We start from the raw sequence: 19,394 nt of genomic DNA, 5'->3' as shown, positions 1-19,394 counted from the left end.
ATATCGTAAATGGTAGAACTAAGATTCAATTTCAGATCCAAATTCAGATTTTCAAATTCAATTTCCAAGTCATATGATAAATGATACTATTTAGAAAATCATAATTGGTTTCCGGCTTTTACAAATCAAACTGCTAGTAGTAATTCTAATACCATTATTTGATTGTTAATAATGCCACCACAGTGATAGCTCAGCTGAGGTCTATAAAATAAATCTTTAACAAAATTTTCTATTTTTATTTTATTTTTCTTGCAATGATGCACAGCTGAGAACAGAAAATAAGTCTTAACACTCTCCCAAAGAGTGCAAGATGCACAGTCACCGTGTCTAATGATTCCACATCTGATACTCTCAAGGCTCTAGCATTATTCACAAAATGACGTAATTACAAATAACATTGTACTGATTATGTTATGTAACAAATTATCCCAAAACTTAGTTAAAACAACAAGCATTTATTATCTCATAGTTCTTGTGGTTGCCTCTGGTTTGATGTCTCTCCTAAAGTTTGCATTCAGGTTGTAGACCAGGGCTGCAGCCTCACCTGCCTGTGAGAGGATTTGCTTCTAAGCTCACCCATGTCATTGTTGATGGAATTCTCAATTGTTTGGCTGAGGGCCTCATTCAGTCCCTTGTCGGTCACAGGCATCAGTTCCTTGTTACATGGACCTTCCTGTGGGGAAGTACACATTATGGTAGCTGGCTTCCACCAAAGCAAGCAAGAGAGTGAGAGGAGCCAGAAAGACAGAAGTCACAGTTTTTTGAAAACCTAATCATAGAAGTCACATCTCATCACGTTAGTATGTTATACTAATTAGAAGTTAATCACTAAGTTCTTTCCACACTGAAGAAAAGGGGATTGCTACAAGGATGTGAATATCATGAGAAGGGGATTATTAGGAGCCATCTTAGCGACTGCCTACCACAAATACTAGCCAATCTCTTTTTAATGAAAGAATATTTTTTCTATATTTCTTAAATACTTAATTTAACCACTTATTCCACAATACCCATAAGATAGAAATGGTTCTTCTTTCATAGGTCTTGCCAAGTCATCAGGTAACTAGCTGCTCTGACACATGTATGCTGGATTGAGACGAGCAGATAGAGGGAAGAGAGGCCAAGGCGAGTTTTCTCAGTGCTAGTGCCGTCTAAACTGAGACTGGAAGGAAAAGTAGGTGATTAGTCAAGGAAGAGGGTGAGGGAAGAGTGTTATAAGCAAAGGGAATAACAGGTGCATACTAATGCCTGAAGATGAGAAAGAATCAATTTCAATATTAAATATCTATATTCATTCTTCTCGGGTTATTATAGTTTGTGGTTATCCTTCACTTGATCTTAGCCAAAAGGCCGAGAAGCAATAGTTTGTGGTTATTTTTAATGGAGCTCTTTTAAACTGATCAGAATAACTGTTAAGTATTAAACTTATGATTATTTCTGTTTTAGCAAAGTAGTTTTCTTTCTTTTTATTTATTGATTTATTTTGAGACAGGGTCTCACTCTTGCCCAGGCTAGAGTGTTGCAGTGCTATCACAGCTCACTGCAGCCTCAACACCCCAGGCTCAAGTGTTTCTCTTGCCTCAGCCTCCTGAGTAGCTGGGACTACAGGCATGAATCACCATGCTCAGCTAGTTTTTGTTATATTTTTGCAGAGACAAGGTCTTACTATGTTGTCTAGGCTGGTCTCGAATTCCTGTGCTCAAGCGATCCTCCTGTCTTGGCTTCTTAGAGTGCGCAATTACAGGCAGAAGCCACTGCACCCAGCCTCAAAGTAGTTCTCTAGAGGTCTGTCAGGTAAATTGGGCCCAAGAACTCTGAATTTGTCCTGTCCACATGCACAACGACATTGCCTTCTCTTCTAATTTTGCTTCTGCCTGAGGTGATATCCTAAGGTTCAGCCTACAAAATACTAGGTGCAGCAGATTTAATAACTGTGCATGAGTTTGGTCAACCTCATTAGCCCAACCTGATAATTAAATTCCAATTAAAATACCCCCTGCTCGTGACACACAAAAAAGAAAAAGCAGTGAGGAACAGATTAGATTATTTTGACCTTTTAATTTCCTTTAGGCATTGGGTCTGTAGGTCAATGATTAATATTAACATGCTTTGTGTAATTAATATCAAGTCCCTTGGTAAGTAGGACAGAAATTCTTCATAGTTAGTGTTTTAGAAGGATGCCTGTAATCTCCATTTGCACAAAATAAACTGACATATGATTTTCCAGGAAGGATGTTAGAATAAATGACTATTTATCCAATCTAGGATAGAGATATATTGTTAGTAGGGAGTATATGTCCATTAAATTGATTGTCTGAGTCTGGTTTTTAAACTTTTTATTATGTACAATTTGGAACATACACAAGAATAAACAGAATATAATACTTTACCATCCTGCTCTAACAACCATCAACTTATAATTAATCTTTTGCCACTCACACCTCTAACCTCCTCATATTGTTTTTGAAGCTTATTCTAGCTTATTCCATATAATGTAAAAGAGTATATAAAATCATTTCATCTAAGGATATTCCAGTATATACCTCTGATAGAGAAGCAGTAATTGTTTTAAAACAAAACTACAGTACAATTGCTGTCCTAAAAAAGAACAATAATTTATTGGTATTATAATACTTTTCCTTTATTCTTATTTTTACTTGCTTTTGTAGTGAGATAGATGATAGATAATTAGTGGTTAAATTGGGGGTGATTTTACCCCATAGGGGTCATCTGGTAATGTTTGGAGATATTTTTGTTACCAACTAGGGGGTGCTACTGGCGTCTAGTTGGTAGAAGCCAGGGAAGATGATAAACACACAGGACAGTTCCCCAATAATAAAGAACTGTCTCTTGCAAAATGTCAGTCGTGCTTCTATGGAGAAATTCAGGTAGGCAGACAGATAGATAGACAGACAGATAAGTGAATAGCAGTTACAATGGACAAAAGCTTATACAGAAAAGAGATACAAAATTAGGTGACTTAGGTAGCCACACAAAGGACAAAAATGGATTTATAATTGAAAAGGTGATTCAGAATAGTTATTCCAATTGAGATGTCCCATCATGAAATAGAATTTTATGACTGTTTTAAAGGGATTATCAGTGGCCTATAATTAATTAATGGAACACGTGTTCTGGGTGTAGGTAAAGTAATTCAGAAAAATAGGTTTCTTACTTGGGCAGCAGAGTCAAAGAAAGTAATGAGCAAAATATTTAGTAAATATGAGTCGATTCTGTGTTCTGAAAAAATCTAGAAAAAATTATTTTGGATTCACTAAGCAGTCTGTCACAAATGGCTTTGTTTTATGTAAAACAGCGCTATGGATATTAATGCTTGTGACACATTTTTAAGATGAAAATGAGTATTACTTACTTTAATGTAGACAGAACTATGCTCATTATTCTCCACACAGAACCCCTGGCAATAATTTACCTAGCAGCACAGTAGTTCATGCAGATCAAAGCTGCATTATTTAAGCATGTCCAGGGGGCAGGTTTTAGTTCTGTGGAAAAAAAAAAATATTGGTTTGCTTTAAGGAAAAAAAAATATTGGTTTGCTTCTTGAGAGAAAGCAGTGTTTCGCTAACTAGGTGCTTCATGCAAGTCCTACAATATTTAAACTCACACGACTTCCTCCTGTTACCTGGGAAGAACTCCCTTCCTGACGCAAATACTCTAAAATCTGAGGGAAGTATAGAACTGTGGGAAAGCCAGTCTCTTCAAAGGAACAGCGATGTATTTTCGTTTAAATTAAACCCGAATGTTAACTAGACTCAGGAAAGGAAATGGCAGAGGAGAGTCTGTCGTTGATATAGAATGTGCCTGCCTGCGTCGGCTCACAGACAAGTGATGAAGTCCAACTCTGAAATTTCAGGCAATTTGTATACCAAGCTCCTCCTTTTCTGCAGTCTTCTTTTCCATTGGTAAAATTCTTTTGCAGGGTCATGTAGGGATCCCACCCCTTCTCTGTGTTTTCACTCTGAAGCTCTACACAACTTTACACCTGAATGAACGCCAAACCTCTGTGGATATATAAAGGGAAGCTTGAGGAGGAATTTCACAGATACAGTGCAGAAGCAGAGGCAAAGGAATTAACCAGCTCTTCAGCCAAGCAAATCCTCTACTCACCATGCTTCCTCCTGCCATTCATTTCTATCTCCTTCCCCTTGCATGCATCCTAATGAAAAGCTGTTTGGCTTTTAAAAATGATGCCACAGAAATCCTTTATTCACATGTGGTTAAACCTGTTCCAGCACACCCCAGCAGCAACAGCACGATGAATCAAGCCAGAAATGGAGGCAGGCATTTCAGTAACACTGGACTGGATCGGAACAGTAAGTGTGTTTTACTTGTACAGGTTTGTTTGTTTTTTTCTTTTCTGGTAGCATTAGCTCACATTGCTGTAGAATTGTTTTATTGGTAACTAACCTGAACCATATATATTTTGTGAAACAATTTGGGAGTAATCTGCCGCATGCGTAGGCTGGCATTCTTCCCTATGTAGTGATTTTAAAGTTAACCTAACTAAAAGAGTGGTTTAATAATGCAAGCACAGACTGAAGTTTTATCAAACATCCACAAACAAAACATTTCCAGGAATTAAACTATGGTTCTGTCAAAATCATGCAAAATGAGAGTTTTAAAAAGTATAGTTTTAGATAGCTCAAGTTCTGGTTGTTTTGTCAATTTATTTCAGGGCGTATGCAATTTTGGTAAAGTGTATAAAGGTAGCTAACATGTATTATTAGTTACCATCCACAAATACATATAGGGAATCACAAAGGAAAAAAGGAAGCTTCCAGGAGAAAAAATTTGTTTACATTGGATTTCTAAAATATGTCTAGTGAGATAGTCAAAAGTTTTGATGAAGCTCAATATAAAAGAGGGATAAACTAAAAATTTTGGAGAATCATATTTTTCTAAACTAATTCCTTGTTGTCCCATTCAAAATTTAGATAATTGTATATTTCTGTGGCAGACTGGGGACTTTTTTGTAACTTAAGAGATTTAAAACAACAGCTTAGTTGACACACGAATTGACCACTGGTTAGGGGGATTCAAATTTCCCCTAACTTTTATTTCCATCTTTTCCTTTAGAAGAGGCCACATGCTAATAATCAGGTTTTAAGAGAGAGAGAGAGAGAGAGAGAGAGAGAGAGAGAGAGAGAGAGAGAGAGAGGGAGAAAGAGAAACAGTGAACAGGAAATCTTACACAAATCTTTTGCCTCTCCTTCTTCACTCCATTCAACTATGAAAAGTAGTTTTGACCTTTGAAAAGTCAAACCAAATATGACTGTTAATGTCTAAGAAAGCTAAGATGTTTTAACTTTCATGAAGATGGTTGCTTTTAAGTACACAGGACATATCTGATTATTATTAGATTACTGAGCAATGTGGTGGGTATTCGTTGTCAATGAACTGTCACTGCGAAAATGCCAAATCTGTATATACACAGGAACAGAAAGCTTGACAAGTCAAAATTATTTCTGGCTATTTCCAGGTGCATTCCTGAGGCAGCTGCAGGAAGGTGAGCTGGAGGCAGAATCAGGCACGCTGAGCACACTGTCCAACCAAACAATTTACGCTTTACATTTTAATCCCACAATTCTAGATTTCTATGCATGCATGTGTATATAAGTAAGTTTTTACGCAAATGTCACGTTCCCCTTAAGCTATATCTCTTACCTCAGAAGTACTAGGATACAGAGATGAAGTGAAACTCCTGATTCAGTTCTACTTTGACTTAGCTTTCAGTACTCTTTGTAGAACCACTTCAGTGTCCCTTATCATTTCTATTTGTAAAATGTCAGCAGCCTGCACTTTTAAACATCCTTTTTTTTTTCCTGGTTGGCAAGCCTTGATTTCTTTTCAAGCTTGTTATAAGCAATTCTCCTCAAGTTTAGATAACAAAGCAAGGGTTAGGAAAACTTAAAATATTTAAAGATTAATTTTTGCTTTAATTACATAAGGCATGTAACAAGACACAGCCAATTAGAGAACATACCTATCAAATCCAAATAACTAAAACAAAAAGTTTGCCATGACCAATATTCAGGAAATGAACACCGTGGTTCCTTTTGCAGTTGTAAATCAGACATGTTAGGCATTTTTCTGCCATAAAATTCATGGAAATGTAGCCAAGTTGTTATGGCAACCATACGTTCCTGATTTAGGGGCTTTTATATTCTTCGAATCTTGAGTTGTGGTGGCATTTTGCATTTCAAACATCTTACTGTTTGTATTTTTTAAAATATAGTTTGGGAATTTATGTTTAAAACATAGTTATTAAGTTTGATATGCAAAATGTCAGATGTTGTACACATATGCATGTATAAGTCTCTGCAGCGAAAGTCTAAAATTGAAATAAAATATTACTGAGAGCATATGCATTATACACAATATTTCAATGGCCCTACCACATTCTTTTCAACAGATTTTTTAAAAGCCTAATTGAAAGCACTTGCAGACATTAACCAATATGACCCTTGAGAAAGAGAATATTAAAGTATACTCTTTTAACTCATTGAATAATGAATATTTACACGTAAATGGAAGAGCTGCTAACCCCTTATTGGAGAGTGAGACTAAGAAAATTGGATTTTCAAACACTCTAATAAGCAATCAGCTAATGATATATATAAAAAAAATCGGGCCTACATTTTTTTTCCCAAAAAAGTTATAGCCATGTAAACTGATGATTTTCATGAAAGTGTCTCCATCCTATCCAGGCAGATTGTTTTCATTGTGAAAATAAAGTAGGTGCTCACTTTCTATTTGGCAATTTTCTATCATTTGGCTATTATTTTTGTCATTGCGGAGCACTTTTTAAAAGGTCTTCGTCTGCATTTTTGTCTCTGATGCACATTCTTTTTTGTTTCCTGCAGCTCGGGTTCAAGTGGGTTGCCGGGAACTGCGTTCCACCAAATACATCTCTGATGGCCAGTGCACCAGCATCAGCCCTCTGAAGGAGCTGGTGTGTGCTGGTGAGTGCTTGCCCCTGCCAGTGCTCCCTAACTGGATTGGAGGAGGCTATGGAACAAAGTACTGGAGCAGGAGGAGCTCCCAGGAGTGGCGGTGTGTCAATGACAAAACCCGTACCCAGAGAATCCAGCTGCAGTGCCAAGATGGCAGCACACGCACCTACAAAATCACAGTAGTCACTGCCTGCAAGTGCAAGAGGTACACCCGGCAGCACAATGAGTCCAGTCACAACTTTGAGAGCATGTCACCTGCCAAGCCCGTCCAGCATCACAGAGAGCGGAAAAGAGCCAGCAAATCCAGCAAGCACAGCATGAGTTAGAACTCAGACTCCCATAACTAGACTTACTAGTAACCATCTGCTTTACAGATTTGATTGCTTGGAAAACTCAAGCCTGCCATTGCTATTTTCTCACTTGAAAGTATATGCTTTCTGCTTTGATCAAACCCAGCAAGCTGTCTTAAGTATCAGGACCTTCTTTGGGAATAGTTTTTCCTTTTCAAGTTTTTCAAGATGTAGGTATATCCATGAATACAATTTGCATTTAAATTCCACGTATCCTGTAGTTTTAATTCCTCATTGTTCTTAAAAGACTGTTGATACTATATACATCAGTGAATCATTATATTTTAAAACAGAAAAGGGCTTCTCAGATACCCTCCATCTACTGGCCCATCCCATATCCTAAACAAAACCCCTTCAAAACAGAAAGGTTAAAAAAAAATTGTTGTCATGAATCTTCGCAGCAACATTTCAGAAAGGTGCTTTTTTGGTACTCTTCATGGGAACAGTTTAGCAGCCATGAGTGATCTTCCTTTGAAAGAGAATGAAAGACCTTGTGACATTTCACTTCAAAAATAAGCCCTGTAGCTCTTTACAGTTGCATAGTATGAAATTATACACTGCATGCTGACCCTAGCTTGGAATGGAATGCCAGAAATGCATGGCAGCGGCTAATAAGTAAAGCTGATTAACTATTTATTTGTCAATGTTATTATTTAATGAGCTTTCACATGTGATTTTTTTTCAAAATGTTAATTTTTTAATGTTTTGGAACTTTTTCATGGACCTAAATATTTTCCTATATGACTTGTGGTTGACCTTGAAATATGAAAATACATGTTGTAGATATGTAAAATGATTATTTTACTCTCCTTATTACATATATGTTCATGGTGAACTTTATCAATAGTATGGATCTTTTTAAATCAATAAGATGCTTTGTAAAGTTGAAATACGTAATACTTTCTTGTTTAATCTGTGCAATCAGAAGGTGTTTTGACCTTCAATTCAACTGGTTTCTTTTAACAAAAATAAACACTGCTAAAAGTTATTGTCGTTGCCTTTAACATGTATAAAGGGTGCAAAAACTGTAGAATAAAATGTGTAAGGGTAATTGCTTTTTTGTTTTCTAAGTCACATTCAAGCTTTGACAGAAGTATCTATTCTAAGAGAGGAGAGAGAGGGAGACATGGAGTCCACCTCTTCAGTAAATGGGAGGTTGCAAAACTTGGGTGTCAATCCAGCAATGAGTAGTCATGAGAATATCAAATTTACATACACCAGTGGATGCCAAGTCTGCTGCTCATTATAATCACCTGGGGGAGATATTATGAGACCCAGTGCCCAGGTTTTCATCCACATTACATCAGAATTTCTTGGGGTAGTGCTCAAATATCAGTAGGTTTTAAAGTTTTCCAGATGATCTCAATGTACAGCTAAATTTGAGAAAGGAAGGAATTGTGAAGAAATCAATATCTTATGTTGGAGAACATTGAATACTATTGCATGGCCCACAAACCAAAAACATGAAATAAAAAAAGGAAACAAAAGCTAATTTTTCAGTGTTTTCAATGTTGGCATGTTGTTATATTAAGCAACATAGTTTCTTGAAGCAGATTATACAGTTGAAGGACGGTTGTGTCAATTCAATCAAATGATTGACTTCATCACTCCAAATGAAGAAAACCAAAGAGGCTCATGATGTATTGGTAATATTTCCTGGGTTTTGCCTTTTGGGATGCTGAGCATGAAAGACTCCTTAGCACTTTTTTTTGTAGTAGATTGTTCTTTTTGTAATTACAAGTCTGAAAATCACATGTAAATTACATATAGCATACTAAGCTAAACAAGAACATTAATATTGTTGCTTCCCTGTGAGAAGTAGAAGCATCTAAAAAGAACCTCTAGATTTTATAATAATGCTAACTGTTATACCACCAAATAAAGAAACAAATAATAGCCTACTACTGATTTCTCTTTCAGTCTTAATAAGCATCTTAAATTATTTCATATTATATCATCATATTACTACATGAAAAATTCATAATAAATATAGGTTGAATATACCAAATATGTCTTGTTTCATATGTCTAATTTACCTGTCCATCCTCTATGTGGGATATGTAATATAACACAGAAAACTTCAGATACAGACACTTTGGCCATTTCTTCCTTCTCAATAAGACAGCACCTTTTACAGAAGACCTTAGAGATGGTCTCAAGAATTAGTGTGCCTTAAGATCTGAGGCATAAAAACGACTTGATCTGACAACAGCTTTTCACAATCAAGAAGACTATGTTGTTGTGTTTTACTAAAACAAAGGTTTTGGTGATAATAAAATGCTAAAATCTTCAGTGATTTGATTCTAATAGTGTATTAGCAAATGGACCATAAATATATGAAGAAAAAAGAAATGTAATAAAAGAAGCTTATAAATAAGACTTCTGTAGTCTCTGCTAAGTTTAAAATTGGATCTATTTCTAATGATCACATTCAATTACTGATCTGTTTCAGGCCATGTTACATTGATGATGCATTCATTGTATCATCTTTAACATCAAATGACAGGAAAAGGTCAGCAGTCGATAAGAAAGGCCTAGAATAAAATCAGTGTCTCAGTGAAGTAAAAATTAAAAGCCAAAAGAAAGAATAACTTTCTAGTTATTATTTTAAAATACTAAAAATCATATGTGTCTCAACTGCTAAATATCTTTTGTGTTTTACTTTCATGTGTTCCAATCTGATAAACTGCATAATTTTACTATCACCTTAGTAACTATCATCTCAAAATGGTAGATTATGATAATTTTAGCATATTCTTACCTCTAGTTTACATTCATAAAATCTATCCATGAAATGATAGAAATTTAGAGGTGTTCTTAATTAAATTTAATAAGCATATTAAATTTAATGAATTATTAATTTATTAAATTTACTTTGGCCACTATACATCAAAGATATCTTCAAATGGTTTCACAGACACATAGACAAATGAATAGACATAAATATATTGATGTTTATAGATAAGTGTACATTGACATATATATCAATAATAAGAATGAAAGAAAAATTAATAGCATATACACAAATGACTAATATATAGTATGCTAGACTTAAGCCAAACACGGACATATAACCTTTAAAAATATCTATTTGCAGGCTGAGCACTGTGGTGCACACCTGTAATCCCAGCACTTTGGAAGGCTGAGGCAGGCAGATCACTTGAGGCCAGGATTTCGAGACCAGCCTGACCAACATGGTGAAACCCCGTCTCTACAAAAATACAAAAATTAGTTGGGCATGGTGGCATATGCCTGTAATCCCAGCTACTCGGGAGGCTGAGGCACGAGAGTTGCTTGAACCCGGGAGGTGGAAGTTGCAGTGAGCCAAGATCACCACTGCACTCCAGCCTGGGCAACAGAGCGAGACTCATCTCAAAAAAAAAAAAAAAAAAAATATATATATATATACACACACACACACACACACAGACACATATACACACACACATATATATATATTTGCAAAAAAGTTAATATTTTAACTACAGATCATTTATATTTATTAATTTGTGTTAGTTACAACCAACCAATAACTGGCAACACGCTGCTGGCCATGTTTATTTTACTATATATTTTTTGAAAAGCAACCAAAATTAGAATGTGTATGTTAAATAAAAGACACTGAGCCTTAATTCATTTCTGCTCTATTATCAAATGAGTAAGGTTTTGCCAGGAGATCTTGCAGTATCATCCATCCTATAAATCACTATTGAATATCTACTATACTGTTAAAATGTGTTTTTTACTATGTAACATAATCTGTTTACTGAGCACGATGTTTTTAATAGATGCTCAGTGGAATAGTTATATTAAGAAGTCATGAGTAGAGAGAATAATATTTAGCAGCAGCCAAATCAGAAAACTTCCAAATTTCTGAATAAAATTAAAACTTTTCAAAGCTTAAATTTAGTATTTTGCAAATTTCTCAATTTGCAGTCACCATGAAATTTTAGATATCGAAATATAATTCATTATATTTGGAATTAAAACATGATTTAGATTTAACTCTGAAAAGTACTTTTTAATCTTAAAATGAAAATTCACTCCATTCCCTAAATTCAGCATTTATATGCTTTATATGATCATATCATACTAATAAAAAATGAAATGTATGGCAAGGTTTTGATGGAATCCTTGAATATACTGAGAAGTAGTTCAGCGGGGAGATGACTTAGGATGCTCAGTGTGAGAAAGCAGCATTCTCTTGTTAGAATGTTTCCTTCCCTCAAAGGCAGATGGAGATGACTCTCATCTTGGTTTCATTGGAACCTACTAAAATATAGCTCTATGTTGAATGGAAATGAGTCTAGATTTCTGAACTAGGTAGACATTTGGTCACCAGAAATCTCTGTTGCATCCGCAAAGAGACTCACTGAAATAGATATCCCAAAAGACACTGTGTTTGTCAGTGTCATTTTGAGTTCCACTGGTGCATCATTCTTAATGTAATAGCTAATTTCACATTTGGTGCATTTTCCTGCATATTTCGCAAATTGTCTTGAAGAGCTATAGGGTAACAACTACTGAGGAATTTTGAAATCTCAAAGGGAAAATGTTTTGGTTTTCAGGTTCAAGAATTGATTAAAATGAATTAATACCAAACTGAATGCATAATTATTTCCAGAGCAAACTAAACTGAGTTTATCATCTGCATTTGGGTCACTTGCTGAAGGATTTATTTTTTGTTAATTAGCAAAACAGTTTGGGAGATTTCCTGTGAAAAAACTTAAAATATTTACCTCTAACTTAAGTAACTGCAAACCAAGGGTCACTTTGTATTACTGATTTCATCTTTAGGAATGGGATTAGGTACTTACATCTGAGACAGATGTCTAAATTGAATGGCATTATCAGTGGCACAGACATATTAAACCAAAGTTTATTGTCATTAAAACTGATCAAGAGTTTGATATGCGTGTTACCTGACTTCAAACTATACTGCAAAGCTACAGTAACCGAAACAGCGTGGTACTGGTACAAAAACAGGCACATAGACCAATAGAACAGAATAGAGAGCCCAGAAATAAGGTCACACATCCATGACCATCTGATCTTTGATAAAGCTGACAAAAACAAGCAATGGGGAAAAGACTCCCTATTCAGTAAATGGTGCTGGGATAACTGTGTAGCCATATGCAGAAGAGTGAAGAATGGGCCCCTTCCTCATACCATACACAAAAATCAACTTAAGATGGATTAAAGCCTTAAATGTAAAACCCAAAACTATAAAAACCCTGGCAGACAACCTAGACAATACCATCCTGGACACAGCAATGGGCAAATATTTCATGACAAACACACTAAAAGCAATCACAAAAAAGCAAAAATTGACAAGTGAGATCTAATTAAACTTAACAGCATCTGCACAGCAAAAGAAACTTTCAACAGAGTAACCAGACAAACTATAGAATGGGAGAAAATATTTGCAAACTACTCATCTGACAAAGGTCTAATATCCAGCATCTATAAGGAACATTAACAAATTTACAAGAGAAAAGCAAACAGCCCCATTGAAATAAATGAAGAGACATTTCTCATAGGAAGATACCCATGCAGCCAACAAGCATATAAAAAAAGCTCGATATCACTGATCATTAGAGAAATGCAAATGAAAACCACAATGAGATAACATCTCACACCAATCAGAATGGCTATTATTAAAAAGTTAAAAAATAACCGATTGCTATTTTTGAGGTTGTGGAGAAAAGGGAACATTTATACACTGTTGGTGGGAGTGTAAATTAGTTCAACCATTGTGGAAAGCACTACGATGATTCCACATAGAGCTAAAAGCTGAACTACCACTAGACCCAGCAATGCCATTACTGGGTATATACCCAGAGGAATATAAATCTTTCTACCATAAAGATACATGCACGCAAACATTCATTGCAGCACTATTCACAATAGCAAAAACATGGAATCAATCTAAATGCCCATCAATGACAGATTGGATAAAGAAAATGTGGTACATATATACCATGGAACACTATGCAGCCATAAAAAAGAACAAAATCATGTCTTTTGCAGGAACATGGATGGAGCTGTAGGATATTATCCTTAGCAAACTAATGCAGGAACAGAAACCCAAATACTGCGTGTTCTCACCTATATGTGGGAGTTAAATGATAGGAACTTATGAACACAAAGAAAGAAACAACAGACACTGGGGTCTGCTTGAGTAGGGAGGGTGGGAGAAGGGAGAGAAGTAGAAAAGATAACTATTGGGTACTTGGCTTAATACCTGGGTGATGAAATAATCTGTAAAACAAACCCCTATGACATATGTTTATCTATGTAACAAATCTTCACATATACTTCCAAACCTAAAATAAATGTCAAAAAACCCCCCCAAAACAAAAAACAAACGGACAAAAAAAGACCTTGATATGGCTTAAACATAAGTTACTATAAAAATATAGGCATCATGATTTTCAGAAGAAATAAATTTCTTTTTAAAGATTTGTCTTTAAATTCATAGAAATTAAAAAAATTTTTTATCTTACAACATCGGCAAATTTGTCACAAAACGATCATTCAATTCCTTTTATTCATTGAGATGTTAACCCAAATTTGGCATTCAATGACAGGCTAAAACACTGAACCCAGGCATCCACTAACCAGCACTTTTAAACAATCCTTTACAATCTTTAATCAACGCTATATTTTATGTTAGTTTACCACTTTTACTGACCTGAACTTCCTGTATTATTGTTTGCTTTACTTCCTCCCTCACTTTTCAAATATGTTTTATAAGTTATAACATAATTTCTTTGCTTTTCTTGGTTTACTTTCTAAAGCTCAAAGGGCTTTATAAAACTTTTTTGCTTCAAATTTATTTATTGTAAACCTAAGACAAAAAAATTGCAAAATGCATTTAATAATCTAGTGAAGGATTGCTACTTTGCCTGTTCATTGACACTATCTTTCCTAAGGTTGATTAATTTGCCTACTTTTGTTTTTTTTGAGATGGAGTTTTGCTCTTGTTGCCCAGGCTGGAGTGCAATGGCGCAATCTTGGCTCACCGCAACCTCCACCTCCCGAGTTCAAGTGATTCTCCTGCCTCAGCCTCCAGAGTAGCTGGGATTACAGGCATGCACCACCATGCCTGGCTAATTTTGTATTTTTAGTAGAGACAGGGTTTCTCCATGTTGGTCAAGCTGGTCTCGAACTCCTGACCTCAAATGATCCACCCACCTTAGCCTCCCAAAGTGCTGGGATTACAGGCGTGAGCCACTGAGCCCGCCCTTTGTCTACTTTTTATACTAATAACAGTATACATTTAATCTTTGACTGAGTTTGACATTTAAAAAATAATAAAGTTTTCAGTTGGAATCATCTGCAATTTTGTAATGTAGTAACTTTATACAAGAGACTTTCAAGACATGTGAACTTGGAAACAGAAGATGTGGGATCTGGATTAGACTCTGCGGCTCCTAATTTGTTGGGTAAATTTACACTTGTTTATTCAGCTTCGTAAAGCTTCACTTACTTCATTTGTAAATTAAGAGAGTTGAACTAGATAATGTCTAAAGTATCTTCCCTCTGAAATATTCACATTCTATTGTCTTAAACAATATGGTCATATTTACAGTCACAGTGACATACACAAAGGCAGATGTGATTTATGCTACTCTCTACTTTTGATTCTGTCCCCAGCTCACTCAAATGTGAACTTTTGCAATAACATTTTGGTCAAACTTGTTATGGAAGTTGACATGGGCTATCATAACCAATAAGACAGGCAGTATAGAATGAAAGTGGAGACCCAGCTTCAGGAGGGCTAAGACTGTAGCTTGTTATCAGGCATTTCCTACTCTTAGTCCAAACTTGATCCAACACCAAAAATGTTAAGGATCTGGGAGAAGGTGAGGAAACTCTGTACAAAACAGATTAGGATTTTTCTCTGTTAAAAAACTCTATTACTACTCTATTACCTCTTCCCTTCTAGAGAAAATAACAAAAGGTGGCTGGAACATATAATGAGAATTGGGTTTTATTTTAAAATAATGATGTTATATTTTGTTGAAAGTTTTTATTTTAAAAATTATATTACATATTATAGGTGAGATAGTGATACTTCTAGTCCATATATTTTATAATATCTGAAATTCATTCATTAATCTACTTCTTTATTTAGTAATTGTTAAAAATCTAGTCTGTGTCTTTTAGATTCTAAGAACACATTGGTGTACAAAAGGCAATCCAATTAGGGAACAAATGTTCTGTTGCAAAATGTAAAGACAAATACATATAATCCCATTATTGAGCAAAATTCATATGTGTCATTGCTATGATCCATCACCTAAATTGTACTATCTGGACTTAAAACAAGAAGAGTATATTTCAGAAGGTATTGCTAATATCCCCACAAATATTTGAGATAAACCACAGGAAATAATAATAAGCAAAGTGGGAAAAAACTTTATTTTTAAAATTAATTTAATTTAATTTATTTTTAGATTCATGGGGTACACGTACATGTTTGTTACATGTATGTGTATATTGCATACTGCTGGGGATTGGGCTTCTAGGATACCCATTTTCCAGATAGTGAACATTGTACTTGGTAGGTAGATATCTTACTTTATGATTGTAAAGCCTGTCAAATAGAGCTGCACCTTTATTTGTAAGCAGACAAAATCTTAGCACTAACTTCTTGAAAAGGACCTATCTTCTTGTTTCAAATTGTTAGAAATTTTATAGAGATCTTTCCCTTTGATTATTAATTATTCATGTGTTCATAAGTTGCTTTTTTGCAGTCCATCTTCTTCTAAATATTCATATTAAAGATAAAAATTCCTGTTTCATGTTAGTTTCCATGTATAAGGTGAAGCCATTTCATTGCTAAAGATAGCATAAGTTTAAAGGCAATAGTTGTAGAAAAATTAAACTATCAAAATATGTAAAGATGGGTCCATCTGGGCCACTAAATATTGCTTGTATCCATTATTTAAAAAGATATTTTAAATTAATTATACACTTCCCGAATAATGGTATTGTAATCAATTTGCTCTGCAGGGAGGCCTGTGATGATAGAATGATCTGCCTGGCTGCATATGGTAAGGTCCCAGGAAAGCAATCTCCAATAATATGGAAAATTTTATGGATTACATTGGATGATTGCAATGCTATCATGTAAGCCATGCTGTTATTTTACAAGTTACACTGGTTCTCAGCTATTAACATATGTTTGAGGGCCATAATTTTTTTAAAGACTTGAATTGCATTTGTGTAAATATATATTATATCCCCATTCCTCAATCCATATAATGGGGGGAAAATCCAAGAAAATGCCTCCAGCAGATGTTGGAGCTGGAACAAGGCTCTTTTTTGATCATTGTGTTCTTTTAGAGTTAAGACATTTATGATTCAGTAATATTATTAAACCAAAACAGGTGTGGTTACCGGACATTCCAGGTTAAGACTTTTTCTGTTGTGTTTTACTCTCTCTTTCATTATCAGTAGTAATGGCAGGCATGTTCAATGGGAAGATGACCATGATACCAAGCAGCTGTATGTTAAGCTGAAGTGAAGAGCTGGGAAATGCTGATAACAGGAAAAAAAGACTTTTAAGGATGCACAATCAACACGATAGAATAGCCCTGGAATGAGTGCTGAAAAGCCACAGTCCGTGAGGACTGCTGCCCAGAGTAGGAGCCTTCAAATCCTGTAATTTCAAGGCTATCCAAAGACCTGCTGCTCTCTTTTCCTGGCTAAGAAACAAAGCAAAACACCCCTTTGCAGCTCTTCCATAACTACAGATACCTAATTTCTACCATTAAAATATTATTTTTATTATTTGAAATTTTTGATTCCTCTCACATACAAACATCTCTAGAAGAGAAAACACATTAAGACAAGGTTTGCAAACTCAGTACCTACTCAGACCAATAGGCTGGGAGTAAGGCAAAATGGTGGAGACTGTAGAAAAGCTGTATAAACAGCTCCAAATCTACTCCTAGACACAGCCAAATACCCTCATAGATCCAAATCTTTTATATAAATTTTACCAATTTTTAAATGTTAGTCGCAAATTTTAAAAATATCCTATACCTGCCAAACTCTACATACCTTCCGATTTGCTGGGTTAGTTGAAGCTGTCCTATGGGCTGTATGGGGTTACTTAAATCATCTCTCAGAAGTTAGGAGAGCAGCATGCTAATCTCAAGTCTGCTCTCCTGAAGGGCCTTGGAAGATTCAGCTAAAATGTAAGCTTCCTGAAATCTGAGTTGACATCTCTATTTTAGTTAGTATTCCAAAATGAAACAGAAGGCACACTCAGAATAAGTTAGGGAGGGCTTATTTACAAGGAAACTAATCATAAAATTCTGGATGGGGAAAGCGCAGGGCAGAGCACAGAAGCCCAGGGCCAGCAACAGCAAAGCTGTCACCACTCCAAGCCCTACAAAAATGAGGGAGGAGTTGAGGTGATACCTGGAAGGTGAGAGCACACAGGGAGAGAAGCAGTGGGCTGTGGTCAGTCTTAGTCAGTCAGAGGAACCTACAAAGCGAGGGGGCCAGGGGAGTAATAACTTTGTCACTTTCCTTCCTTCTTCCAGTTGACCTCCTGCCAGAGCTCCCCCTTGGCTGGGAACTGGTGAATGTAACCCCTACAGATCAGCCTTGGGCTTACCTTTCTTTGCAACATCTGAAAGAATGTATTGCATTTAGTTGGCATTGAATTATTATAGAATCTCTTGTTTTATTTTGTTTTTCATTTGAAAAGGTAGATATTAAAATGCCCTCCAAGGACCCTTTCAACATCAGTCTTCCCAATTCATTACTTTATACTTGAGATGAGGATCTGAAAGAAAGAAAATTTGGGAGAAATTCTGAGAGCTTTGAATGTCTTACTCTTGAGGTCAGTTATCATGTACTTCAAGAAACAAATAAACCTAAATTAAAGCCAAAAAAGACATGAAAACTGAGGACTTTTTTTTTTTTTTTTTTTTGTACAGTATCGTCAGGTAGCCTATGAAAAACAGGAGAATGTTAAGCATAGAGCCCTATATACTCTGAGGATTTTTCACATGTTTACATTCTGGAGTCAGGATAGGGTTTGGCTGTTTGGAGAGGGTATTTTTATTTCTGTTTTAGGGATAGGTGTCTTGCTATGTTGTCCAAGCTGGTCTCAAACTCCTAGGCTCAAGTGATCTTCCTGCTTTAGCCTCTCCAGTAGCTGAGACTACAGGTATGAGCCACCACATCTGGCGGCTGTTTGTTTTTCTTATTAATGTTGTTAGATGTTTTAATAACAACCATGTCATTAGAATATGCAGTGATTCATGAATGATTAAATGCACAATTTCTATTTGAGGGTTTATTTCAAAATGGTCACTTAAGCTTTGGAACAAGACATTAATTGAATAGAAACAATATACTTTATAAACCATGAAAAATTAACTGAGAACAATGACCCATCAACTATGTTAATGCTCACCAAAAGGCATTATCTAGAACACAAATAAATACTATGCTAGGCTTTTTCCTCATCCTTAGAAAAGAAAAAGAAAGCATTTGAATTTTGCAGCTTTGAAGTTTGGCTACCATTGTAGTCGATGGTGAGAGTAAAAAGCCAGAACTAAAACTTTAGGGTGGAAGGTTTATGACTTAGAGGTAGGGTAGCTGCTTGACTCCTACATGATTTCAAAACATGTAACTGTAACCCATTCACTTTGTAGCCCCCAGCAGTCATCAGCATGACCCATGTACCACACAAAGTTGTAGAAGGACATCACTAGGGTTCCACATGCAGCTGGTCTCCTCCTGTGGGACACTGATGATCATATCAGTTTCAGAGTGGGACAGATCCAGGGAATGATGACAGCAGTGTGCCAAGCCACTTTAGATACACATCAAAGCCAATCTTGAAACTTGGCATAGGTGTAGAATGATGGGAAATGAAGCACGCGGCTTTCAGCATTTCAAAGACTCACTCTAAGGGGAAAGTACTGCATAGATAAAAGACGATGAGACAGAACGAACAGCTGTGCCAGGCTTTGCTTCGTGGTTACACTGCCGAGCAGTCTTTAGATGTACAAAGGATAAAAAGCACTGCCAACTTTGC

General features: G+C 35.8%; 1 protein-coding gene and 1 long non-coding RNA gene across 2 annotated transcripts in view; one reads left to right on the top strand and one right to left on the bottom strand.

Moving 5' to 3' along the window:
• Positions 1–19,394, bottom strand: part of LOC126951340 (uncharacterized) — a 98,159-nt gene that overhangs the window by 46,677 nt on the left and 32,088 nt on the right. The window lies entirely within an intron of this gene.
• Positions 3,581–8,312, top strand: SOSTDC1 (sclerostin domain containing 1). The gene is made up of 2 exons (XM_050785389.1): positions 3,581–4,334; positions 6,885–8,312. The coding sequence occupies exons 1-2, from the start codon at positions 4,130–4,132 to the stop codon at positions 7,298–7,300; spliced, it is 621 nt and encodes a 206-aa protein (XP_050641346.1). The 5' UTR covers positions 3,581–4,129; the 3' UTR covers positions 7,301–8,312.

The sequence above is a fragment of the Macaca thibetana genome, chromosome 3 (genome assembly GCF_024542745.1).
Source record: "Macaca thibetana thibetana isolate TM-01 chromosome 3, ASM2454274v1, whole genome shotgun sequence".
NCBI classification, from domain to species: domain Eukaryota; kingdom Metazoa; phylum Chordata; class Mammalia; order Primates; family Cercopithecidae; genus Macaca; species Macaca thibetana.
This window is presented reverse-complemented; position numbering and strand designations above follow the sequence as displayed.